Source organism: Balaenoptera physalus, assembly GCF_965194825.1.
Source record: "Balaenoptera physalus genome assembly, chromosome: 6".
Lineage (NCBI taxonomy): Eukaryota > Metazoa > Chordata > Mammalia > Artiodactyla > Balaenopteridae > Balaenoptera > Balaenoptera physalus.
In genome coordinates, this window is record NC_138885.1 from 64,607,706 (window position 1) to 64,634,641 (window position 26,936).

The 26,936-nt window shown below is 38.0% G+C and overlaps 1 protein-coding gene across 1 annotated transcript in view; it reads left to right on the top strand.

The window, feature by feature from the left end:
- The first annotated feature begins 5,783 nt into the window (after positions 1-5,783).
- Positions 5,784-26,936, top strand: part of GORASP2 (golgi reassembly stacking protein 2) — a 29,124-nt gene continuing 7,971 nt past the window's right edge. Inside the window, exons 1-7 of the mRNA XM_082465460.1 lie at positions 5,784-6,012; positions 18,090-18,170; positions 19,718-19,921; positions 20,605-20,691; positions 21,472-21,602; positions 24,571-24,703; positions 26,398-26,521. Of these exons, the coding sequence (XP_082321586.1) occupies positions 5,950-6,012; positions 18,090-18,170; positions 19,718-19,921; positions 20,605-20,691; positions 21,472-21,602; positions 24,571-24,703; positions 26,398-26,521 (823 nt within the window). The 5' untranslated portion in view covers positions 5,784-5,949. The remainder of the gene's footprint in view (positions 6,013-18,089; positions 18,171-19,717; positions 19,922-20,604; positions 20,692-21,471; positions 21,603-24,570; positions 24,704-26,397; positions 26,522-26,936) is intronic.

A 26,936-nucleotide genomic window follows, 5' to 3' on the forward strand; every position in this document is an offset into this window, starting at 1 on the left:
GACACACCGGCTGCTTCAATTTAAGCAAGTTACTTAACTTCTCTCTTCCTCCACCTGTATCCAGCCCAACTCATTCCCTCCATAAACAAATGAGTTTGTGGCCCCTGGTTACATCAGTAATATGTTACTGTTCCTAAAGTATCAATATTTGCAAATGACATTTTATATGCACTAAAGCAAGATCAAAGTTTTCCTGGAATAATATTACTCCCAGCCACTTAGATTTCAATACACTTTTTAAAAAAAGGACTTGAGAGGTGTGGCCAAGATGAAAGAGTAGGAAGACCCTGGGCTCACCTCCTCCCACAGGCACACCAAGATTACAACTGTTTACAGAGCGGCGATCTATGAGAATCACTTGAAGACCAGCAGGAAAGATTTTCTACCACTAAAGATATAAAGAAGAAACCATAATGAGACAGATAGGAGGGGCAGAGACACAGTATAGGCGAGACCCACACCCCCAGGTAGGCAACCCACAAATGGGAGGATAATCACAATTACTGAGTTTCTACACAAAGAGCAAGGGGTCCAAGCCCCACATCAGACTACCCAGCCTGGGGGTCCTGCATTGGGAAGAGAAGCCCCCAGAATGTCTTGCTTTGAAGACCAGTGGGGCTTGAGTATGGGAGAGCCAGAGGGCTGTAGGAAACAGACTCCACTCTTAAAGGGCACATGCAAAACCTCACACACTCCAGCACCGAGCACAGAGGTGTTAATTTGAAAGGTGCCTGGGTCAGAACCTTCTACTGATCTTGGAGGTCCTCCAGAGAGGCAGGAGGCAACTGAGGCTCCCCTGGGAACAGAGATGCTGGTGGCAGCCATTTGGGGAACTCATTCTACCATGAGGACACTGGTGCTGCAAGGCTATCATTCAGATTTGAGGAGAGATAAAGAGCTTTACAGACAAGCAAAAGCTGAAAGAGTTCAGCACTACTAAACCAGATTTACAAGAAATGTTAAAGGGACCTCTATAAGTGGAAAAGAAAAGGGTACTACTAGAAATATGAACATTACAAAAGCAAAAGTCTCATTGGTAAAGGCAAACATACAGTAAAGGCAGTAGATCAACCAACTATAAAGCAAGTAGGAAGGTTAAAGGCAAAAGAAGTAAATCATCTATATCCACAATAGGTAGTTAAAGAATACACAAAACAAAAAGATGTAAAATGTGATCTCAAAAAACATTAAACATGGGGGGGAAGTGTAAAAATGTACAGCTATTAGAATATATACAGATAACATTTTATCCAAAAGCAACAGAATACACATTCCTTTCAAGTCAACATGCAACATTCTGCTAGGTAGATCATGTGCTAGGCCACAAAACAAGGCTCAATAAATTTAAGGAGAATAAAGTTATATCAAGCATTTTTTCCAACCACAATGTTAGGGGACTAGAAATCAACTACAAGAGAAAAACAGCAGAAGAAACAAACACATGGAGGCTAAACAATATGCTACTAAACAACCAATGGGTCACTGAAGAAATCAAAGAGACAAATGAAAATGGAAACACAACAATCCAAAATCTATGGGACTCAGCAAAAACAGTTCTAAGAGGGAAGCTTATAGGGATAAAAGACTGTCTCAAGAAACAAGAAAAATCTCAAAATAACAATCTAACCTTACACCTAAGGGAACTAGAGAAAGAAGAACAAACAAACTCAAAGTTAGTAAAAGGAAAGAAATAATAAAGATCAGAGCAGAAATAAATGAAATAGAGACTAAAAAACAATAGGAAAGATCAGTGAAACTAAGAGCTGGTTCTCTGAAAAGATAAATAAAATTGATAAACCAGACTCATAAAAAAAAAAGACCCAAATAAATAAAATCAAAAATGAAAGAGAAGTTACAACCAACCCCACAGAAATAAAAAGACTCATAAAAGATTACTATGAATAATTATATGCCAATAAAATAGACTACCTAAAAGAAATGGATAAATTCTTAGAAACATACAATCACCCAAGACTGAATCAGGAAGAAATAGAAAATATGAACAGGCCGATTACCACTTATGAAATTGAATTGGTAATTTTAAAAACTCCCAAAAAACAAAAGTCAAGGATCAGATGGCTTCACGGGTGAATTCTACAAAACATTTAAAGAAGAGTTAACATCTATCCTTCTCAAACTATTACAAAAAATTAAAAAGGAAGAAATGCTTTCAAACTCATTCTGTGAGGCCAGCATCAGCCTGATACCAAAATGAGACAAAGACTCCACAAATAAAGAAAATCAAAGGCCAGTATCACTGATAAACATAGATGAAAAAATTCTCAACAAAATATTAGCAAACCGAATTTAACAGTAAATTAAAAGGCTCCTATACCATAATCAAGTGGGATTTATCCCAGGGATGCAAGAATGGTTCAGTAACCACAAATTAATCAACATGATAACACCACATTAACAAATTCAAGAATAAATATCGTATGATCATCTCAATAGATGCAGAAAAAGCTTTTGATAAAATTCAACATCCATTTATGATAAAAACTCTCCACAAAGTGGGTTTTGAGGGAATATACTTCAACATAATAAAGGCCATATATGACAGACCTACAGCCAATATACCCAGCAGTGAAAAGCTGAAAGCATTGCCTCTAAGGTCAGGAACAAGACCAGGATGCCCATTCTTGCCACTTTTATTCACATAGTATTGGAAGTCCTAGCCACAGCAATCAGACAAAAAAATAAAAGGAATCTGAATTGAAAAGAAGTAAAACTGTCACTGTTTGCAGATGACATGACACTATATATAGAAAATCCTAAAGACACCACCAAAAAAAGTGTTAGAACGAATAAGTGAAATCAGTAAAATTGCATGATACAAAATTAAACACAGAAATCTGTTGCATTTCTATACACCAACAATAAACTATCAGAAAGAGAACTTAAGAAACCAATCCCATTTACAATTGAATCAAAAAAAAAAAAACCTAGGAATAAATCTAACCAAGGTGAAAGACCTGTACTTGGAAAACTGTAAGACATTGATGAAAGAAACTGAAGATGACACAAACAAATGGAAAAATACACTGTGCTCATGGATTGGAAAAATTAATATTGTTAAAACAAGCATACTACCCTAAGCAATCTGCAGATTTAATGCAATCCCTATCAAAATACCAAAGGCATTTTTCACAGGATTGGAACAAATAATTCAAAAATTTGTATAGAAACACAAAAGACCCTGCATAGCCAAAAGAATCTGGAGGATTAATGAAACCCAGAATAGACACACAAAATTGCGTATCAGATGCTTCTCCTTCCAGAAAAATAGATTTCATCTCGTTTGACTTTTTTTAGTCTGTAGATATTTGCTTTTGCTGGGCTTCGTTTTTCTGCTGCCTGTGATGTTTCAAAATACCAACTTGCCTGCAGCAGATTCCAACTTCAATTGAGACTGACCTGGACAATAATTTCCCATGTGTTCCCCTCCATCATGTTATATTAATTTATATTAGCTCTGGCAACATCGTTGGTTGTTCTTTTATTTATTTTATTCTCTTCCCTCTGAGCATATTTCCCAAGTAAAAGAGGGAAATAAGTGGCACCAGGAAAAACAGGAGCAATGGTTATCACATAGTCTCAATCCCAGATCAGGTGAGCCTTGCACCTCACCCTCTACCAATTGCTGATAAAGAAGTAACACAGGTTTTGATGAGGCACAAATAGGAACAGCAGAGGTAACTTATTAACTGATCCTGAAAAAGGAAAGGTTTGGAAACTCTTCAATCACACACATTCAATTCAAATCAACAAATAATAATACTACCATGTTCCCAACTCTCAACGAGGAACTGGGAATCTAAAGGTGAAAAATATGGTCCCCACCCTGAATGAATGGACTGTAAATGGTGGAAGACAGGCCTGTGATGATGATGATGCTACCAGAAATGAAAGAACTAACTATTCCAGGAACTCAGGGTAAGGAGAGAGTCGTTCTGAATTTAAGGATAAATAAGTAACATTTGAGATAGGCCTTAAGGGATTAGTTAGAATTTTCTGAAGTAGAAAATGTAGGAAAGAGCATCCCAAGATGTATGGATGAGCTTGAATAAAATCAAGAAGGTAAGAAAGTAAATGGCTGAGATACATTACAGCTCTAAGGAAGGGCTGGAGTTGCTCATGGGCTACTTCAGGTCCACAGCCAGGGTTCTGCAAACCATGGCTAGTGTTAGACGTCTGGGAAACAAAAATTTTGACCACTCAACATAGCAACATCTTATGACCCCACCACGAAGAGGATTATAATTGCCAAGCAGAACAAGAATATTATCATCAAACCTAGCTCTTACACTTATTCCTTTGTGTCAAATTCATTAATTCATTAATTTGCATCAAATTCATTAAATTAGCTGCCAGGCACTCTGCTGAGTATTAGAAACACAGAGCTGACTCCACTGCATTCTCTGTCCTTGACGAGCCTAATAACTGGAGAATTCATTTATGTATGTACTAGGTCTCCTAAAAACCTTGTATTGGTTTATGGACAGCAAAGAAAGAAAAATGATTTTTTATTTTTAAATACTCTTTTATTGTTACAAAAGCAGTCCATGAGCATTTTAGAATGTAGAACCAGCAAAAACAAAAAATAAAACATCTCTGTCACCACCCAGGGATCACCACTGTAACCCTAAGCTGGCATCCTACCACATCTTCAATACATACTATGTATTAACACATATTTTATTTACAAAAATGTTTTCATATTGTTTACAGACATATCCTGTCTTATAACCTGTTTTTTTCATTTCATCTCCTGGTTATGTCCTTCATATCTCTTTTAACCCAGTACAAACCCTTTCTTATTATTCTGACTTGATGAAAAGAACTGGCCAGCTGTTCTAAAGAACAGCCCATTTCTTTTATTTTTGCCTGGTTGTTTCCTTATGAAGTCATTTTACTTGTTCTTCTCTCCTTTGTATTCCTGTAAACTGGAAGATCTAAATAAAGGTGTGAGAGGAGCAAGGTAAACATTTTGGTCTGGAATACTTCATGGGTGATAATAGTTACTTCACGTTGCTTCACATCAGAATACACATGTTCTGATATCTGGTTGATCCACCGTTAGTGAGGGTCAAATTGACCCCTGGGCAATAACTGGGGATTTTGGAGGGAAAGGACAAAAGGAGCAACCGAGTAGGAAAAGTGTGAATACAACTTGGCTACCTAAAGGAAGTGGAATGGGGAACCCAGCACCAGGCGGTGCAACGCCAAGGTCATCCAACTGTGTTTCCCACTCTGGCATCGCTCAGGTTGTGATAGACTGATCTTGTTCTCACAGTTAGGGAAGACAAAAAACAAAAAGAAAAAGAGAACTTTGGTGGGTCCTCCATAACTCTTTAGGACATTTTCCTTTATAAAACTGAGCTAAGCTGAGCGGACACGGTACTCCGCCCACGGAGAGCCACTACCACGATCCTCTGTGCAACCTGGGGACAAGACCTAGAGGTTCAGAAACCCAGAAATTAGGGAGCTCGCTGTGTTTGCATCCGCCCCTATTCTTTTCAGCAGGAGCCCCTTCCCGGCCTCTGGGCACCAGGGGGAGCTACAGTCAAGCGACCGTTCTTTCGTGAGAGCGGGAACGCGTCTAGATGAATCTTGTCAAGCCCAGGGACCCGTAGTAAGGTGTAGAGACGGGATGAACCGTATTTCTGCTCTCTCGCGAGCACGAATAGGCCTCTCCCCGCCCTCCACTCCAGCCCTGCCTCCCGGGCTCAGACCCCTCCCGGTGGTACGCGGCAGGTGGCGCTGTCTGCGGCGTCGCAGCGGCCCTGGCTGCCGCGGCGACGATCTCCCAGCGGGCAGTGCGGCCCGGCTCTCCTGAGGCTGCGAGTGCCACGTCCCAAGTGCTACGCGGAGGAGCGGAGAGGGCGGTGCGCGAGGGGGCGGGGAGCAGCGCGGAGCCCGGCCTGGCCACACTGATCGCCCGCCGCCATGGGCTCCTCGCAGAGCGTCGAGATCCCAGGCGGGGGCACGGAAGGCTACCACGTCCTGCGGGTAAGGGCTTCGACGGCGGCCCGGGGGCGGCGGGCGGGAGGCGGGGCCCGGCCGCGGGGAGGCGGAGGCCCCGACGGGCTTCTTCCCGGGGCAGCCAGGCCCGACCCCGCGAAGGAGAGGCGACCGCGGGCGCTGCGTTGGCCGAGGCCGGCTCAGGAGGCCGCTCACATCCCGCCTCCCCGTAGCGCCCCGGGCCCGGGTCCGCCGCTCCGGGAGGACGGGCTGGGACCAGAGGAGGCAGCCGGCGACTTGGCCAGGAGCGGCCCAGGCGAGAGGGCAACCTTGACTCCTTTCCTCTTCACGGCCTTCTCTGCCCCCACCCCTTCATTCTTAGCTCCCAAAGTTAGGGAAGGCTCGGGTGCAGTCTGCAAAAGAGGTGATGGTGAAGGTAGCATTTGAGTTTTCCGAGAAAAGGAAGCCTGGAACCCGCAGACTAGAGGCGGTGGATGCAACGGCAGGTGTTGATTCTCCTCCGCGCTGTCCGTGTGTCCGAAAAGGCCAATTAAGCAAACAAAACGAAATGGCCTAGAAGTAGGTTTGACGGACTTAAATCTACTTGATTTTGACTGTAGTTTTTTCTCTCCTGTGTCGCTCCTGACCTTACCAACCCTCCTCTTCCACATTTCCTGGCGGTGGGAACTTCCGTTCTCTTTTTTCTAAAGCTGCTCAGGGTGTGGTGGAGATTAAGGTTTAGATCCACAGTGTAAAAGAGGTAATGGAGAGGAACGTTTTTTTAAAAAAAAATCCAGGTAAATAAAGGAAAGCAACTTCGGTCACCAGGATGCAGAGAAACATAGTATCTCGAAAGGCGTTAGCTAAGCCCCAGTTATGAACAGCCTGGGTTGTACGGAGCGTGTGGTCCTTTCCTCAAGGAACTGGGAGTCTTTAAAAGTGGCAGTGTTGGTTGTGTGCTGTGACACCTGCGTTGAGTGATAACATGATGGACTGTCAACAAAGTGGCCCCAATCTGTAGCACCATTTCAGGACATAATATAGTGTAAATAGATAGCTCCTCACAGGCAAGAGCATTTTCACTGAAAGTGGGAAAGTGCACTTCCTGGTGCTAGTCATCTTCTTCCTTAGGTCCCATGTTTTAGGTGAGACAACATTCTTAAACTAAATTACCAGACATCTGCTTGATAGGACCGTTATCAATCACCTTTCTGATCTTCAGGATTATCACGTCTAGTTGTCTCTCCACTCTGCTAAAAATCCCTCTTGAAGCCATACGCTTGGTGGGAAAGGATGATTTTCCCAGAAAATAAAGGGAATCTATAAGTAAACCATAATACTTTCCTGTTCTCTTTAGCTAAACCAACCCCCAAGTGCCACACTGATAGGGGAAATGGAAGGAGAATTGTCAGATCCCAGATGTGAAGTGAAAGTTAGGGGCAGTACTTTCTCTATTCTCTGGTTTGATTCTGAGTTCTCTGCGGTATGTTATCCTGTGTTACTAGCTGATTCTCACAGTTGCTGATTGTGGCCATGAATCATTGGGGATTCGTGATATTTTTATAATAACGCGCTAGGTAAAGCACAGTATTAATGAGTGTTGAAAGTCTGTAAGAAAGTTGTACACATCAAAAGGATTCCAGTTCAGTGACTTCTGTTGACTTTTGTTAATGACTACCTTCGACGGTAAACAAGTTGAAGTGTATTTCTTTACATAGGTGCACCTCCGAAGATCAGCACTCATACATATTCAGTAGTGCAGATGCTGTTATTCTATAAATATGATTTTTAGAAGCACTAGGGACAACCTTAGTTTCCAGTCTGCATCTGGAGCATAAATGTTGCAAAAGATGAAATAATTCTTTTTTCATTTGAATTTTATTAGAGGGAGCTTTAAAATAGTAATGATCATCTAGTTTAGGAGAATTTTTTAAAATGTTTCTGAGTTCCTAACCCACTCTGCCCTGATTCTGTAATTGGTTTCTTTATCTTTGTTTTTAGAGGGGAAAAGTACTCTGTTAAATCTCAACATATAAAAATTTTCTTTTCATTTGTTATTGCCTAAATTATGGTTGTATATTTCATCTCTGGGTTACTGAGATTGTAAACCAGGGTAAATATGGCAGGATAATCATGGAATAAAATCACCCATGTTTACCAAGTTCTAGAATGATTTAATTAGAAGTTAGTTTTCTTTAATAATTCCCTGGCCATTTCCTTGCTAGTGATAAAAACTTGTATGATTGTGTTTTGAAATACCAATTTATAGTGACACCCATATACACTGCTATTTTATTACTGTTATTTTTAAATTGTATTCCTACAATTCAGAGATTGACCTTTATGTTTTCTCTGTTATTTTTTCATATCCATTGTTAGATTCTGCTTTAAAAAATATTTAGGGGACAACCTTGAAATGTTTCCAGATTTTCTGCTATGAACAGTATACTTACCTTTTTATCTATTATGTATTAATGCACATTTTCATTTTGTGATCATATTATATACCCAACTCCCCGTACTCACCCTAGAAGTAACCAACATAGTTTATCCTTTCAAAAATGTTTTATGCGTGTAAAAGAATCCACCCCCCCAACCTTTCACTGTTTCTTTTTGTTTCCTTTTGTAACTGTTAGAATAACATGCTACATACCATTAAACACCCCGGTCGTCTTTTTTGGCAGTGTCTTGTCTATCTTTCCATAGCAGCGCACAGAGATTTGCCTCTTGCCTTCACCTAGCTCCATAGTAAGTCTGTTATACCATAGTTTGGTTAAGCACCACCTCCTGGTGTTAGACATTTAGTTTTTCTAGTCTTTTGCTGTTACAAATACATATCTACAACCTTAAATCCTACCTTTCGTTTTCACTTAAAATGTATTTTTCCATGTTATTGGATTGTAATGTCTTTATATAAACATTGGTCTTCATTTTAGTAAATTACTACATTGTTTTCTGATTATCAGCACGTGTTCATTAGAGAGCATTTGGATAAGTTCAGAAAGTATAACAAAAAACCTAAATTACCTGTAATCCTACCATCTAAAGGTAAATACTGTTGAAGTATTTTTCCTCGTCTTTTTTTTCCCTGTGCTTACCATTGCCCTTTAGCCATGTTTCACAAAGATTTTGAGTAATATGATATAATCAAGTACAATATGGCCAAAAGTTATCATAGGATGTTGGCTTTACAACCTAAATATGCAACAAATGAGTAACTGTTAAATAAATCAAGGCCTAACTACAGATTGGAATTCTGTGCATTCAGTGAAAATTATGTTTCAAAACACTCTGTGGTCATAGGTGTGCCTCCGTGTGTGTGCATGTACATTTGAGTGCCTAGGGAAATAAAATGGAAAGGTAATAAGCCAGGATATTAAAAGGATTATTGGTGGATGGTGACATTTTTATTCCTTTTAAATTTTAATATATTACCCCAAATTTTCAGTGACTATGAAATATTTGTATATTTACAAAAAATATAGTTATAAAAATTATTTTTTGAAAGTGGACTCCTAGTGAAAGATTTTAAAATTTGTTCAGAAGCTTTCTTTTGAAAATAACATTATAGGGAATTCCCTGGCCGTCCAGTCGTTGGGATTCCTTGCTTCCTCTTCAGGGGGCACAGGTTGGATCCCTGGTTGGGGAACTAGGATTCCACAAGCTTCAGGGCATGGCCAAAAAAAAAAAAAAGAAAAAGAAAAAGAACATTGTATTTCTGATTCCTTTATGCATTGGGTCCCGTTCCGCGTTCACCATGCATACCACTTTTATTCCCATTCTCTTATCCTAACATAAGGCAGGAGAAATGTTAGCCAGGACTTCTCAGTTTTGTTATAAGTTACTACAGTTGCAGTATGTTGAATACAGAATTCTTGTCTAGATTTTCTATTAATTATCAAGTAAACCCAACAAGACCATTTTCAAAATTACGTTTTTGGAGTTGCCACATGGATGCCCATTATAAGATGTTTCTAAATTAAAATATTCAAATTAATTCCACTCTACACTTAATATTCTTTGAAACGAAGGGTATCTGAGGACATTCTGGAACCAGTGTTCACACCAGTACGGGGATATGGAAAATGTCATGTTCACTGTTCCTTATAATTTCCTCTGAGAGAGATTTTGAGATGATGGATGTTTTGAAGGAAAGGCCATTGAGATGAATTGTGTCTACAGTGTAATAACAGGCCTTTATCTTGTGAGCCATTTGCTGCAGGCTGGGCAGTATTAGGTACTCTCCTTAGAGGAGAAAGTGAGAGTAAGTGGAATTATTTCTATAGAAAACAGAATACCTAGACCGTATCTACTATTATATAGATGTGCTCTTTTTCTTTTTTTTTAAGAATTGCCTATACTTTTTAAAAAAATTAATTGATTAATTAGTTAATTAATTTTATTTTTGGCTGTGTTTGGGTGTTCGCTGCTGCGCACAGGCTTTCTCTAGTTGCGGCGAGTGGGGACTACTCTTCGTTGCGGTGCACGGGCTTCTCATTGCGGTGCTTCTCTTGTGGAGCACGGGCTCTAGGCCTGCGGGCTTCAGTAGTTGTGGCACGTGGGCTCAGTAGTTGTGGCTCACGGGCTCTAGAGCGCAGACTCAGTAGTTGTGGCGCACGGGCTTAGTTGCTCCGCGGCATGTGAGATCTTCCCGGACCAGGGCTTAAACCCATGTCCCCTGCATTGGCAGGGGGATTCTTAACCACTGCGCCACCAGGGAAGTCCCTAGATGTGCTCTTTTTTAATGGAACCTAAATAATCTACATGAAATCCTGCAAGATTTCAACTTGGTACTTGTTCTGAGAAAGTGAAATCCCATTATTTGATAGTCATAATTTTTTTTAATTCTAACCCAGTGTTTCTCTAACTTTTTAAACTCATGCCTCCATTTGAAAAACATAAAAATCTCACTATTATCCCTTCTCTTCTCACTCATTCTGAAACAGTGGGTATAAAAAGAAAACATTTGGGTTATTTGATGTTTTCCAAATATAAAGTTATAATTGAAAAAGCTTTATAAACACCATTTGAAGATTCTAACCTGCTCCCAAAATTGATCTCTTCTAATAAAAGGCTGTGAAATTGTTTAATACACATTCTTTGATATTGCTTTCAAATGTAGGAATCAGAATACTTCATTTTATTATGAATGAATGTTTTATTAATGCCATGAAATACACTGTTTGTGAACCTTAGGACACTTTTAGGAATTGTCAGTATCATTAGACATAAACTTTTCCTGATATTAATCAGCCTCGAACAAATTAATAGTGTCATGTTGTTTGTGTACCTTATATATTTTTGTGATGACGTGTGTTTTAATGTATGGATCTTCAGGATCCTCATTTGGGGAGACCTGCTCTTGGTGGGTAATTATGGTTTCTGTCTCTGGTCAGTACGTAGTAGAGTGCACAGAACTGGCTTCAGTGCCTTTCTGGGGCAGATACTGACAGGGCTTTTTAATAATTCCCCTGAAATTTTCAGAAGAATTGAACTTAGAATAACCACTAATATCAGTACATTCATTTTGCTGGCTTTAATATTCTACCAAAAGGATTATATTGATTGATTACTAATAAAAAAGCAGTTAACAATCTAAACTAGAAAATATCCATGAAGATTTGATATGTGCCTTAGAATCTGACTATAGATTGCCTTGGGAGTTGTGATTATCAAGTAAGATGACTTTTTTCCAAACAACATATGCAAAAACAAAATAGTTACTTTGAGAGACTGTACAGGTCCTCTTGGCATCGCATATCAGTTTACTACAGCATGAAGAGAATAACGCTGGGGTTTTTTGGTTTTTGCTTGTGTGTTTGTTTTTTTAAGCATCAGTGAGAGATCATGTAAGCACATTATCAGCAGTAAGGAACCTTGTCATCTTGTGGACATGGATACATTGAGAGACTATCATAGTAGACCACTGGAGACCACCCTTGTGAATCACTAGATTCTAGTGTCACTCCATCACTTCATTGTCTTCCCTTGGGCAAACCTTTGAACTTCTTTGAGCTTCATTCTTTTTATCTGAAAAGTGGAGATAAGAGTAGTGCCTCCTCCACCTCTTTTTTTTTTTTTTTTTTTTAATGAAAACCACATTAGATAGTGTACATGAAAATATTTTGAAAAAAAATTGAGCACATTAAATTTCTTTATTAAAAAAATGCTGTCTACTTCTTTGGTTATTCTGAGGATTAAATGGCATATTCCATGTAAAGCACTTAACATAGCATCTGGAATATGATAAAAGCTCAATAAATGTTAGCTGTTGCCTTTATTATTAGCATTTACGTTATTGTGTCACCTATTGAGAACAACTATTATAGTGCCAATACTGCTTAAAATATACTTGTTGTAAACATTTTAATTAGTATTTCCGTTTAATTAGTCATTCAGCAGCTACTTTTTGTCCATGTACCTAACCCTGTATGTCACTGCTGTTTAAGTTTTGGATCAAATTTGACCCATTAATTTTATAAATGTCCCTGTTAATTTTTAAAGATCCTCATTTTTGAGGAAATTTTACATCTGTATTTTAAAAGATAGGTGAGTGCCAGTGTCCTTTTCATTGCTTTGCCACAGTGCTACTAAACACCTGAACTAAAATGACCTACAGTCTGTATAATTAAAAATGATCTTGTTGGGTTTGATCTACACTGTAAAATCTATAGATAGCTTAACAACAGACTTCTTTCATGGTGAGTCATTCAATCTTAGAGACTATCTAGTCAGCCTCCTCACTTTACAGCTAAGGAAAAGGAGCACAGAAAGATTATTGCCTGAGATCACACAGCAAGTTTTCTTTCCCTAAGAAACAAATACCTGAGTTGGTATTTGAAGAGTATAAAATGAGATGGCATGTTGTCAGAGTTTTAGTTTCTTTTGGAGCAGACCAGTTTCTTTCAGCATCGTTTTTCTAACATGCAGATCTTTTCTAGGAAGCTATGATGTAGTGATGGGTTTTTATTTCATTTAATTAGCATTAGAATTTTATTTCAAATTTCTTCATATGTCACAAGTTACATCATTGGGTCAGAATCAGGAGAACATGCTCTTTGAGTTATTTTGATAAAACATGTGAAGAGAATGTTTTAGCAGGTGAGCCTTGAACTCCTCCAGTCTAGCTTGGGGCTGTTACAGATAGTGCTGCTGTGAATGTTACATTGTGCATGCCTTTGGAGAACATACGTATTCCCATTCCTACTGGGTATACTAAAGAGTGGAATATTTGGCAAAGGTGTGTGTATTTTAGTATAGATATTGCCAAATAGCTTACTAACGTACATTCCCACTAGCAGCAATTAAGGTTTCTGATTGTTCCATATCCTCATAACACTTAGTATTTTCCGTCTTTTTCATCTTGGCCATTCTGATAGGTGTGTAGTGGTATCCCATTGTGGTTTTAATTTGCATTTCCTGATGACTGTTGAAGTCGACCACATTTTCATATTTATTGACCACTTCAGCATCCTCTTTTGTTTAGTGTCTGCTAAAATCTTTTCTCCATTTCTTTAAGTTGTCTGTCTTCTTTTTTAAACAGCTTTATTGAAATATAATTTACATACCATTAAATTCAGTCTTTTAAAGTTTACAGTTCAGTGGTTGTTTAGTATAGTCACCGAGTTGTGCAGCCATCATCAGTATCTAATTCCAGGAACTTTTTATCACGCTAGAAACAAACTCCCTACCCGTTAGCAGCTGCTCCCTTTTCCTCCTACTCCCAGCCCCTGGTCACCACTAATCTACTTTCTATGGATTTACCTATTCTGGACATTTCATATAAATGGAATCATACAATATATGGTCTTTGTGACTGGCTTCTTTCACTTAGCGTAATGTTTTCAAGGTTCACTCATGTTATAGCATATATCAATACTTAATTCCTTTTTATTGCCCAATAATATTCCATTCTATAAGTGTACCACATTTTGTTTATCCATTCATCAGTTGAAGGACATTTGGGTTGTTTCCACTTTCCAGCAGCTATGAAATTTGTGTATAAGTTTTTACATGGACATGTTTTCATTTCTTCTGGTTATATACCTAGGAGTGGAATTGCTAGGTCATACAATAACTGTTTCACATTTTGAGGATCTGCAAAACTGTTTTCCACAGAGGCTGCACCATTTTACATTCCCACCATCAAAGTATGAGGGTTCCAGTTTCTCCACATCCTTGCCAATCCTTGTTGTTGTCTTTTTTACTTTAGCAGGTTTTGTGAATGTGAAGTGGTATCTCATTGTGGTTTCACTCTCCTTCTTAATGATTTGCAGTAATTCTGAATTTGTTCTGAATACAGTTCCTTTGTTGGATATTATGTTGTATCATTTCACTCTCAATTGTGTGTTTTGATGAACAGAAGTTCATAGTTTTAGTAAAGTTTATCAGTTTTTTAAAAATTTATGGTTAGCTTTTTGTGTTCAGTTTAAGAAGTCTTGGGACTTCTGGTATCCAGTGGTTAAGACTCTTCCAGTGCACGGGGCACGGATTTGATCCCTGGTCAGGGAACTAAGATCCCGCATGCCATGCAGCGTGGCCAATAAAAAGAAAAGTGTCCATACTTGATGATCTCAAAGATATTCTATGTTTTTCTCTAAAAGCTTTATTGTTTTACATTTGACCTTTAGATCTGACATCCATATAGAATTGATTTTTGAGAGACAACATTTTTAAAAATGATTTATCTCCTCTTCCTAGCTGACTAACGTTCTATGTCTTTTTCTCTTTTTTTTTTTAAGAGGTGAGAGATAATTAATACATGGTTAGAAAAATAATGTAGTGTCCAGGAATTAATTGGTTATAAAGATTTGCCCTCAGGTGGTGATTGTGGAGTTAGGGAGAGGAGCTTAAGATTTGTAGGACTCCTGTCATATGTCAGAGACTTCGCTAGGCATTTCATGAACTTAAATTCATTCAATCTCTACAATATTCTTGTAAAGTAGATGGCATTTTCCCTTCCTTGCAGATGAGAAAATTGAGGCCCAGGAAGGTAAACTTTCCCAAGCCCAAAAAGCTAATAATTAGGCAAACCATGACTCAAAATCAAGTCAGTTTGGCTCTAAAATTCTATTATCTTTTCACTGTACATTTTTTCAAAATCATGTAAAATCTTAATTATTAAACTTTCAAATTTAATCTGTTCATCTTAAATTGCTGTGATATTTGGCCCAATAATAAATTAAATAGCCCATGGAGCTGGGTATATATATTTTTTCTTTTCTTTTTTTCTTTTTTTAAATTAAGATGGTTTGAAGGAAGCAGACGAATCAGCAATCATGAGATCTCATAGGGGACAAAGTATTGAAGTGGTAATCTGATGCTTGAGAGATTAGGTGCCTGAGAGATTCTTGTCAGTGGGTAATACTGCCAGAGGAACTTACCTTTGTGGATGTTTAATTTGTGGTGTAGTAGAATTTATTTTCCATGCTATGAAATGTAGGAAATGTTCTTTAAATGAATTAGGGTCAAAGAGAGCATTTTCTAGGGCTCCCTCTGCTGGCTTCCTAGTAGTAATTAAGATACCTAGATGCCAGAATTGTGCTGGTACTAATGATGTAAATAAATTTAGGAAATAAATTAATTTCAGGGTCCATTAGAAACAGAGATATCGATGTTTCTAGCAAATGAAAATAGAAAATAGAGAAAGGATTATTTACATTTATTTATTTATTTTAGAATCCAAATTTAGCTATTAAATCTGTTTAGAGTTATGGGGAAGAACAATTCTAATGGTATTGGAAACTTTTCATTTCAAACAAATTGTGGTAAAACTTGATACTTGGAGGGTGGCATGATAAGAATCAGTGTGTGGGATCACCTTTCTTGGTTGGTGATGATATTACAAAAGTATTCCCTTTAGCCCTTTTTAACTAAAAGGTAAAGTGTTGGCAGCCTCAGTGGAGAAGTCTGAAATTGATCAATGGACTAGTTGGTTTCTAGATAAAATGGTCATTTGGAAACATTTCCAGTCAGAGAATTAGATGATTAGATGTGGACCCAGTTAAATGAGAAATTCCCTTCTCAGGGGGCTCCTAGGGTCTGTGCTAATTATCCTCTTTTCACACCTCAGTCATTTCGAACCTAATTGATAGGAACCTAATAGACAGGCATCTTACACCTAGAGTATTATGACTTTTTTTGCCAGCTAGCTGTGACTTGACGTCTCTTTTCTTGTCATAATAGCTCCAGGCAGCCACCATTTTCCTTTCAGAGTTGCCATTTGAGGAGAAATCTATCTGCCATTTTGGAATATAAAATAGCCCCATTTAAGAAAACTGAGTATAAAGAAAATAAACAGTATGTGCTGATTATTTTTGTTAGAGAGCCAACACCTTTAAATAATAAGTCCCTGTGATATTTAACTCGTTTAATTTACAAAAATGATTTAACCCCACATTTGCAGGAAATTTTACATAAAACAAGGTCAAACAGTTTTAGCAAGTTAAACATTGAGCCATCTTTATAATGGACAACGAACTATTCCTTACTGTGACAAATGAAGAAAATCTAGTTTTACTTCTTCAGAGGCAATGATAGTATAATTTGGCTTTAAATGAATAAAAGGTAACAATAGTAATGAATGTATCATTAATCCAAGATCAAGTCTCATTAATCCAAGAAGTCTGGTATAAGAGGGACATATTCTGGGAACAATTTGGGTTCCATTTTGAAAGCATTAAAATGATTTGTTACTGTGTGAATAGCTACAGATTGATGTATGTATGGATGTGGATCTATTATTTGCATTAGCCTCAGAATTGACTATTAGAACTGTTTAGACTATTATATAAGTTCAGCCTACAAATATCAATGCAAACTCTTTTCATAGGATAGTTTTGATAGTATTTAGTGACATCAAGCAGGATAAAAATTCCTTAAAACATTGTGAAAATATTTTAGAGGAAATGCAAAATGTTCTGTATTAACTTTTTGCTCTTTTGTCATATTACTACCATTACTAGCTACTAATATTTATATTACTGCAAATTTAGGAAATTTAATAGTTTATTTTAATCAATTTCAAATTGGAGATGCTGAACATTTGAGTTGTTGAGAAACTAGGTAATCGTAATCTTCCATGTAAAATCCTCTATAAGTCTAGCTCCATTCTTTCCTTCCAGCCTTCTTACTGGGCTAATAGGTCTATACTTTTGAGTTTCACCTCTACCACTACCCAGCTGTAAGATCATAGGCAAGTCATAAGATGGTTTCTTCACCTGTAAAATAAAAGAATTGCACAAAATCCATGATTTTAACACTTTATTTGGGTTGAGGAGAAACCCTTTGAGAATCTGATGAAAGCCATGGATCTTTACACCCTGAAAACTGCTGATTCATACAAAATGTTGCATATAATTTATTTCTATCCCATACCACCCTGTTGTCTCTAGGTATACTATATTATGATCCTCATTTTTCAGGCTCCCTCTGGGTTTTTACTCATATTATGTCTTCAACTTTAAAATGTTTTTTCTCATCCCCTTATCCATCTGCACCTTTGAAAGTTCTACCCCCTTTTAAAGCACAATTCAAATGTCATTTTTTTTTTCTGTGAAACTTCTTCAGTCAGATTTAATCTTCCCCTTAGAACTTTGTACCTCCATTATAACCATTAACATCTTTGGTCTTGTATTACAGCTGTTAGAGGTCTGTGTCCTCCATCTCCCCTTCTTGCCTGTTCCTCAACAGATTATAAATGTCTTCATAACAGTGGCTATGTTCCTACATTAGTTTTGTAATTGAATAGTGCCTTGCTAGTGGTAGCCATGGAATAAGTAGAATAAATTAATTTGAATTTGCCGCTCAGTTGTAATGATTAACTGTCTGCTATGTCATGTGCTAAATGCTGGGAGGATTGTCCCCCACCCCCCAAAAAGCAGAAAGTGGTGTGAAATAGAACGATAGAGGAAAAACCTCATGTACGAGATGAATTTAAAGAATGAGTAGAATTGAGGGAGCTGCAGGGGCATTATCTGGGAGATGAAGAGAAATAAGAGAACTAGTGGGTACCTGTATCAATGAAATTAATCTATTTTTACTGAAAAGTGATGGGTATTAAAATTTAGCTTTTGATTCATAATTAAGCTTTGCATTTTTCATTTTTGGCATTTTTGTTTTTACAGGTACAAGAAAATTCCCCAGGACATAGAGCTGGACTGGAGCCATTCTTTGACTTTATTGTTTCTATTAATGGTTCGAGATTAGTAAGTTCAGCTTTTTGTAGTTACGCCTATGGTATTTTGTAATCTTTTGAAAATGGAATTTTTCAGATTATCTGGGATGGATGTTTATTCATTGGTTACAAACATTATTTAGAGTATGATACCAATAAAATAACCCTGTGTTAGTAAACATGAGAATGTCAAATATAGAATACTATACCTCACACTCCAGTGATTATCTTAGGAGAAGAAAATCAGAGACTTTTACTTTATATGTTAAATATTTAATTTTTTTAAGTAGAAAGACGTGGTTTTGTTGCTTTTTCAAAGATGTCAGACTTTTGTAGGTTATTGACAAATGGATTAGTAAAGACTCATTCTCAAGTAACTTGTCAGTTTTCTTGTTGCTCAATTCCCTGATATATCAATAGAAATAATGTTACAAAACTATACAGAGATGTGTTCCAGAAGTGCACAATTAAAACCACCTTTTATAAGTTGCTTTCAGTTTACATGTAGTAAAGTCCAATAGGAAGGAAACTATAATTTCAGTAAAGGAAATTCTTATAACAATGGCTGCTTGGTTGGTTTATTTTTTCACAACAGTCTTAAGTTTTTGTTCATTACTACCAACATCACCTACGTAATGGCCTTTATTCATTTATGTAATGAAATATTTAACATACTGTTTCCGTTTTCTTTTCCTGCCAGTTTGTAATAAATAAAGTGTATATGTAGGAGTAGAGTCCAAAATTAAACTTCAACTCTAGCAAATGTTTTAGATTTTTAAAATCAAAGTCATAACCAACTCTGTTAGTAATATGTCTTCTTGTGGAGTATTTTGGTTTTTTATCATTGAAGCCCCGGATCATTTCAAATAATGTAGTCTTGCAAATTCTGTAATTCCATAGTCAGCTATGGAGTTGTTGCTAATGTTACTTGAACAGAAGTTCATGTGCCTGACGCACAGTGGGGCCAGACAGTACCGAAATGTCAGAGTCTGGAGCAGAGAAAGGTTTATTGCAGGGCCAAGCAAGGAGAATGGGTGGCTCATGTTCAGAAAAACCCGAACTCCCTGAAGGGTTTCAACAAAGCATTTTTAAAGGCAAGGTGAGGGGAGGGGTGTCCCAGGATATGTGATCAGCTCATGCACAATTCTCTGGTTAATGGTGATCAATCCTTAGGCGCCAGTAGGTCTGGAGGCTACCTGCTCATGATCTTCAGGTAGTTAATTTCTTCCTTTTGGTGGTGGTTTTTAGCATTTGAAAAACTCAGGAAATATGCATGAGATACTATTATCCGGGTACTTCAGAGAGGTAGTACAGCAGAGGGTAGGGGGAAACGCCTGTCCCAGGAAGGCCCCATAGGGTCCTGCTCTGTTACACTAACATAAGTTCTTAATTTCTTGACATTCTTTTATTTTGAGGAGTATTTGAATGTTAATGAAACCTCCACCTATTGAATGTTTTATTTATGTTAATAATATTATTCCAATAGGGCCATGGGATGCTTAAGGTTAGATAATTAACATTAGATTTTTACTGTTAAGTAAATGTTTTTTATTAAGAAAAATTTCTATGTGTTTACAGAATAAAGACAATGATACTCTTAAGGATCTACTGAAAGCAAATGTTGAAAAGCCTGTAAAAATGCTTATCTACAGTAGTAAAACACTGGAGCTGCGAGAGACCTCAGTCACACCAAGTAACATGTGGGGTGGCCAGGGCTTGTTGGGAGTGAGCATTCGTTTCTGCAGCTTTGATGGGGCAAATGAAAACGTTTGGCATGTGTTGGTAGGTATCAACTGTGAACTGTTACTTGCAGTTTAAGAAACAGTGTAGAAAGGTGTTTTAATAGTGGTTGTTTCCAATTTGGTGAGATTGTAGGAGTATTATTAGGCTATTTTTAGTTTCTGAAAATCAGAATTGATTGCTTTTAAAATATGGATTAATAAAAAAGAAAAAGAACTTGAGGAAGAGAAGCAAATATGATGCCTAAGAACTATTTTTCTAATGATTTATCCATTAGAAGAAGGTATTTTAAAGCAAATAGCTACAGGAACTTCCCTGGTGGTCCAGTGGTTAAGACTCTGCACTCCCAATGCGGGGGGCCCGGGTTCGATCCCTGGTCAGGGAGCTAGATCCCACGTGCTGCAACTAAAGATCCCACATGCCGCAACAAAAATCCCAAGTGCTGCAACTAAGACCTGGCGCAGCCAAATAAATAAATAAATATTTAAAAATAAAATAAAGCAAATAGCTACAGAAATGTTTTAAATATTTATTAAATATTGTGGGTTGTTTAATGCTTGGGAGATTAAATATATATATATATCCTATAGTTTCTGATCTGACATCTCTAACAAGAAAAATATAGGGGGGGTTAAATTACTATAATTAAGGACTGAACTATACAATTTGGAAGATTATTTTATATGCAATAATTTGATGGAGAGGTTGTTTTTCTGTCATCCTAGGAAGTGGAATCAAATTCTCCTGCAGCACTGGCAGGTCTTAGACCTCACAGTGATTATATCATTGGAGCAGATATGGTCATGAATGAGGTAATTCGTTTGTTTATTAATACTAACAATTATTTAACATTTTCTCATTAATGGTTAAGTTCAGAAGTATATTTGCACACTTTACATTTAAAGTTGAAATTTAGGTCTTTGCTGATCAAGATAGCTTACGCTCCAGGGTGTTAAACAGAAATCTGGGAGGTGTCTTACTAGGTACAGCTGTGAGGAAAAACATACACTCTGGCAATTGCACAGATTTTGTGTATGGTATATGTTAGAAATCTCTTGTACCTCAAGATTAAATCGAATCCTCATCTTGATTATTGATTTCCTTTTCTCTTCCCCTTTCTAAGGTAACAAAATTGGCTTAGCTGTATTAGTTGGATCCTTTTCCTTGTCTGTTAGCTAGTTGGAGGTATATATTGCTAAATCACAAATGAGAGAAAAAATAAGGTGCCCAGAGAACCAGGTCTTAATAATGGATAGTAAGCAGAATATGTAGAATTTGGGTATAGAAGACTTTTACTAAAATTGCTGACTAGGTCTTACAGAACTGGACATGAGGCCTTGCGTTGTGTAGATAGGTAAAATATTGAATTAAACCTCGTTTGGAGTATTGGTTTTAAGAAATGATTTTTATGTCTAGCAGCAGGGCCCAGAATCTGGTTTTTGTGTGTGTAGTTTTTTTCGTTCTTGTTGTTTTAGGTGTGTTTTTTGTTTGTTTGTTTTAGGTTTTTGTTGTTTTAGATATTAGTCAGGTTCGAGACCTACTATTTTAAAGTTCAGTAACAAAAACATTTTTCTCCTGTAATGCTTTTGCAGTCCGAAGATCTGTTCAGCCTTATTGAAACACATGAAGCAAAACCATTGAAACTTTATGTGTATAATACAGACACTGATAACTGTCGAGAAGTGATTATTACACCAAATTCTGCATGGGGTGGAGAAGGCAGGTAAGGTCATTTTTTAGACTAAGTTATGACTACTTAAATTTACCAGTCAGATATGTTGTAAACATTGTTTTTATTTTGAAACAAGTTATTGGTTTATTGTAAGACTTCTCTTGAGAAAAGGAAAGAGCTGACCTAGAATATTGAATCCAATAATTCATTTTTTAAAGCACATATTTAGTGAGCATGGTACACATACCCAGTCCTTTTTTTTCTGATCTAAGAACTAACAAACTTTTTTGTTTTGTTATTTTAGTAAAATAGTTTTCAGTTTTATTTTATTTTCCCAAAATTCCCTCCTCAGCAGTGGGACAATACAGTATAACTTTCTCTAGCTGCTGGGGAAATTTCTTAGCACTTTGTGGGAACTGTTACCTTTTAGAAATGGACAGGCTGATTTTAACCAAAAGTTAGACAAAATTGCAACAACAATAAAAAGCAATTTAGAAAGAGGATCAAGCCAAGCAGAAAAGCAAACTTTATAAAATCAGTTTTCTGGGACTGTTCATCAAGTCAGTTCCCTAATTTCAAAAGGCCAGACCAAAGCAAAGCATGATGACTTAACATGGTATCTTTAGGTCTTCTGTCTACTATTTAAATTGAAATTTTTCATTATTTTGAAAGTTCTAAGAACCTTTTTTAATTTGAGGAATTGTTGAGTGTAAACCAGAATTATAGGAAAGCCTGGAGTTTGGAAACTTCTACCAGTGTTTTATAAAAGTTCCAGCACTTGCTGGGAAAAGGATGACTTAGTTGATGCAGACGGAGAAAGCCTGTTTGCTCACAGTACCTTTACCCACACTACCTGAGGTTCTACAGCTAAATGTATATTGTCACCAGAATGCTAACTTGTTGCAATTTGAGAAAATGAGATAGAAAATGTGGCCTGTCTGGGGGCCATACTTGACCAAGTTATCATTGTCCTTTGTCCAGGTTTGTAAACACACAGAAAGATGATCTTCTTAAGGTATTCAAAGTTGATTTCATTTCAGAGGGACTGCCTCATATAAACTAAATTTGCAAAGAAGCTTCTGTCTTCATTAGAGTGGCAAATTTTCAGTTTACAATAGAAAAATACCCCCTCTCCAGTTAGAATAATACTTAGATCCTATTACTACCACAAGATTGCTTGGTGAGCATGAAATGAAAGTCTAAGGAAGAGATTCTAGATGGTGAAGTTCAACAGCAAAGAACATTACTAGTTCATTAATTTTTAATTCTGTTGACTAAACACTGCTACATTCTTGTTCTTGGAGCCCTTCTTTTCTAGACTTTAGCAGTTATTCCTTTTCTATGGAAGACATTTTTCCTATTGACATGGTTTAGTACCACTGATCAGCCGTTGCTTTAGACAGGCCCATACAGACCACTTTCCTGAGTCCTTCCCCATTTGGCATATGTGTGCCTCTGGTTTTCATTCCTTCCTCAGAGGCTGACCACATTGCTTTCATTACAGCACATTTTTCTTAGCTTCATTCTTGGGCTGTCTTTAAATTTATGGAGGTCTCCCTCTTGCCTCAAGTGCCTTCTCTACCACCACTTAGTTCTTTTGATTAATAAGCACCTTGTTTTTAAATGTAGCTACCTCTGAAAGGCTTGTATTGATCAGTATAAATTATTTAATCTTTCTTTCTTCCTCTAAATCTATCTGAGATCCAGTTCAGTAAAATTTGCAGCTTGATGGTATAAGGGAGGAAAAGTGAGAGAAGAGGGAACAAGTAATTTTTTAATATGAAGCATTCTTATGAAATCAGATTTGGATAAGGAAGAGCCGAAGTTGGCCACTGCCTGCTCTCCCAGCTTTTGGTGGTAGTAGTACCCATGGAAATAACAGATGCCCTGGCAGGAGAGAGGCACAGTGATACCTGTGCATGTCCTACTCAGAAAGTGCAAGTAGTTTGGAAAATAAAAGCAGTTGTGATGGAAACATAAGTTGGAACCTGGTTGTGAAAAGCCTTAAATACCGTGGTCTGGAAATTTGGATATACTTCGGGCAGTGTTAGTTCTATAATATTGTAACAGTGAGGGTTCTTTGGTTCCAAATAGTAGAAACCAGCTGCAGCAGACATGAATTTATAGCTACGGAGTCACTCATATAATCAAAGACTCAGAATGGGAAAGGACAGGACTCAGACACCTTTAGGGATTTAGAAAGGAAGAACTAATTGGCAATTTCATCACTTTCTACTGAAGGGATAAAGCCATTTTGGTTTTTTCTGTCACTTCCAAGATTTGCAGCCCTGGGCAAGAGAGGTAAATTGGCCTGGCTCTGGTCATGAGCCACTCCTTGTTTTGGGCAGGACAGGCCCCCTGCTTGACAGTCCCACCCGTGCTCCACAGAACGGCAGAGGAGTAGTTCTCCAAAGGGAAGAAGGAAAAGGGAATGTTGGGAAGACAACAGACTCTGGAAAGAAGACAACAGACTATGGGAAGATCACTCTGGAAAGTGATTGTATCTTATTAGAAAGATATCTCTGGTGGCATTGGGAGGATGCATTAGAAGGAATCTGGATTAATTTGGATTGATATGTGTCAGGTTCTGAAATAGACCTATAGGTTGTGTAAATGACATCAACATACAAAAGTGCTTGGAGCTCTTCAGTGGAAAGGCTATATGTCATTCATTGAGCAAATAATTACTTAGTGTCTGCCATGTGCCAGGAACTGTTAAGGCAGTAAACATAACAAGGTCTCTGCCTTCAAGGACCTTACCATTTTATTGGGAGAGACAAAATAAACAAATAAATATGCAATGTGTTGGATGGTGATAAATACTTGAAGAAAAATAAAGGAGAGTACGGTTAGTGTCTGTGGTGGAGAGAAGGGTGCTATTTAATAAAGGATTATCAGAGGAGACTTTTGATAAGATGACAGTATTTAAAAGAATGGAGATTTGTTTTTCTGTTTCAAAACCTCAAAAATTCAAGCTGTGATTGATAACAATAACTTTAAGAAAAAAATATCTTCATAGCCTAGGATGTGGCATTGGATATGGTTATTTGCATCGAATACCTACACGCCCATTTGAAGAAGGAAAGAAAATTTCTCTTCCAGGACAGATGACTGGTACACCTATTACTCCTCTTAAAGATGGATTTATGGAGGTAAGATAACTTTACTGCCTGATTATACCATAACTTTCCACCCAAATGAGTAGATGTGTGGGGTGGTAGCACTTATTTGAGACTGGGCAGATGATGAGTTAAATATTGAAGTGTTGGATTTGAAGTTCCTGTAGGATATCCAAATGGATATTTTCTGGTTCTAGATTTCAGGAAAGAGGGCAAGGCTAGAGATACAGATTTGGGAATCAGCAGAGAGAGGGTAATTTAATCCAATGAACATTGATAAAAATCATCAAGGGACTGGGCCTTGGTGGGTCAGAGGACCGAGGCCAGAATCTTGAACATCCCTAGTGTTTAAATGGATGGGCAGAGAAAGGGGATTCAACAAAGGAAGCTCAGGAGAAGGCCAAAGGGAGAGAACAGAGCTTCAGGAAAGGGGACATAGGCAGCTATGTGAGGTACTGCAGAGAAGTCAGGTGAGAGAAGGAGTGAAAAAACATGTCCTGGGCTAGAGCACCTTAAGGCTTGATGAGATGCAGATACCAACTTACAGGAGATAGAGGGTGAGTGGTGAGTGATAAGGTGATGATAGCTGCTCCTTCCTATTTCAAGAAACTTGACTGGGAAAACAAAGAGAGCTAGGGGTGTGGGAAGTATTACAGGATCAAAGCGAGGCTTTTTAAAGAATAAGAGGTATTTGTGCAGGCTTATAGGCTTTTAAAATGTTTCCTGTGCAGGCCTTACAGGCCAGTTAACGCTTCTGCATGACTAAATAAAAACCAAACATTCAAAAAGAAAATGCTACAGTTGTAAAGAAAGGGCTGCTGCCACTGTCATTTTATGGTGCATGGTTGGGCCATCCCCAATTCTAGAGGAAGTGAAGGGGAGCTATGGGGAAGTGTAACCTCTCCTCACCCCCATCCACCATTGGCTCATGACCAGAACCAGTGTTGTTGTATGTTTAGACTCCTGCTACCATATCTGCTGCCCCAATCAGTGCTCTCTGCCCCAGATGAGGCGCTATGGGCAGTCTGAGAAGACCAGAGGGTGAAATGGCAGCTAGGGAGAAGGGCCAGAATACAAGTTATGTTGGAATGTGCCAGAGGGCACTGGAGCTGGCATAAGTTGGAGGATTCAGAGGTGAAATCACCTGTCCACCCATCTGTAGAGTCCATATAGATTCGTTCCCACCCCCACCCCATGCTCCCAGAAGGTAGAGATCTGGCTGCCACATTCATTCATTGATGAGGAAAGGTAAGGAGGACTCATGAGGTTAGACATCTTAAGAAACTTTTAAGGAATCTATCTTGGTGTTAAGACTTCAGCTGACTTCTTCCGTGAGCACTGAAAATTGAAAACACGAAACTGGCTGAGAATTCAAAGAAGAAGAAAGCAGTGGTGCTTTAAGGGTTGAGTATAATCTTTTTTGGCTGGCTAGGAAGGAGGAGAGAGAATCTCCTCCTGGTGTCGAAGTGGCTAGAACAGTGTGTATGATGGGCTAGATGCCATGTGTTAAAAGACTGGAAGTGACAGGAGGGGGAGATGTTTACAGTGCGTGGTCCTTGGCACGTATCAAAATTAGGAAGGAGTGTCTGAAAGCCAAAGTGCCAGGTGAAAACTTTTGACAGTACATGATCGAAAAAGGTATCTGTAGGACCGGTGAGAGCCAATATTTATATTCTCTTTTAAGTAAATTTGAGTAATTTTCCTTTTTTCTTTCTTTTTTTTGGAAGGTCCAGCTGTCCTCAGTTAATCCCCCATCTTTGTCATCACCAGGAACTACAGAAATTGAACAGAGTCTGTCTGGACTTTCTATTAGCTCAACTCCACCAGCTGTCAGTAATGTTCTCAGTACAGGTGTGCAGAAAAATAGATTCTGTTTTCAGTCTACTTTGTTTTACACGATATTGTTATCTGTCCCAAGCTGTAGAATTTTAAAAGTTGATGCCAGTGTACTTTGAAAACTGTAAACGTGCTCTGCATTGACAGGCCCTGTCTGAAAGCTGGTACTAAATCATCACAGGCATTTGAACCTCTTCTCAGACAATTTTAGACCTTGGGCTTGTCTTGTTGTAGAGTCAGGATTCTACCTTTAATTTCTGTTTAATAGCTCTATTTACTCAACAAATGTTTGCATATCCCCTAAGCAGTAGACACTGGGGATACAAAAGTGAGCAGCTTACCATTCCTTTCCTAGGGACTCAGTCTTGCTCAGGGGACATACGCCTATCTCCTCTTTTTCTGTACTCCTTGTTCTACCTAATATACTCCT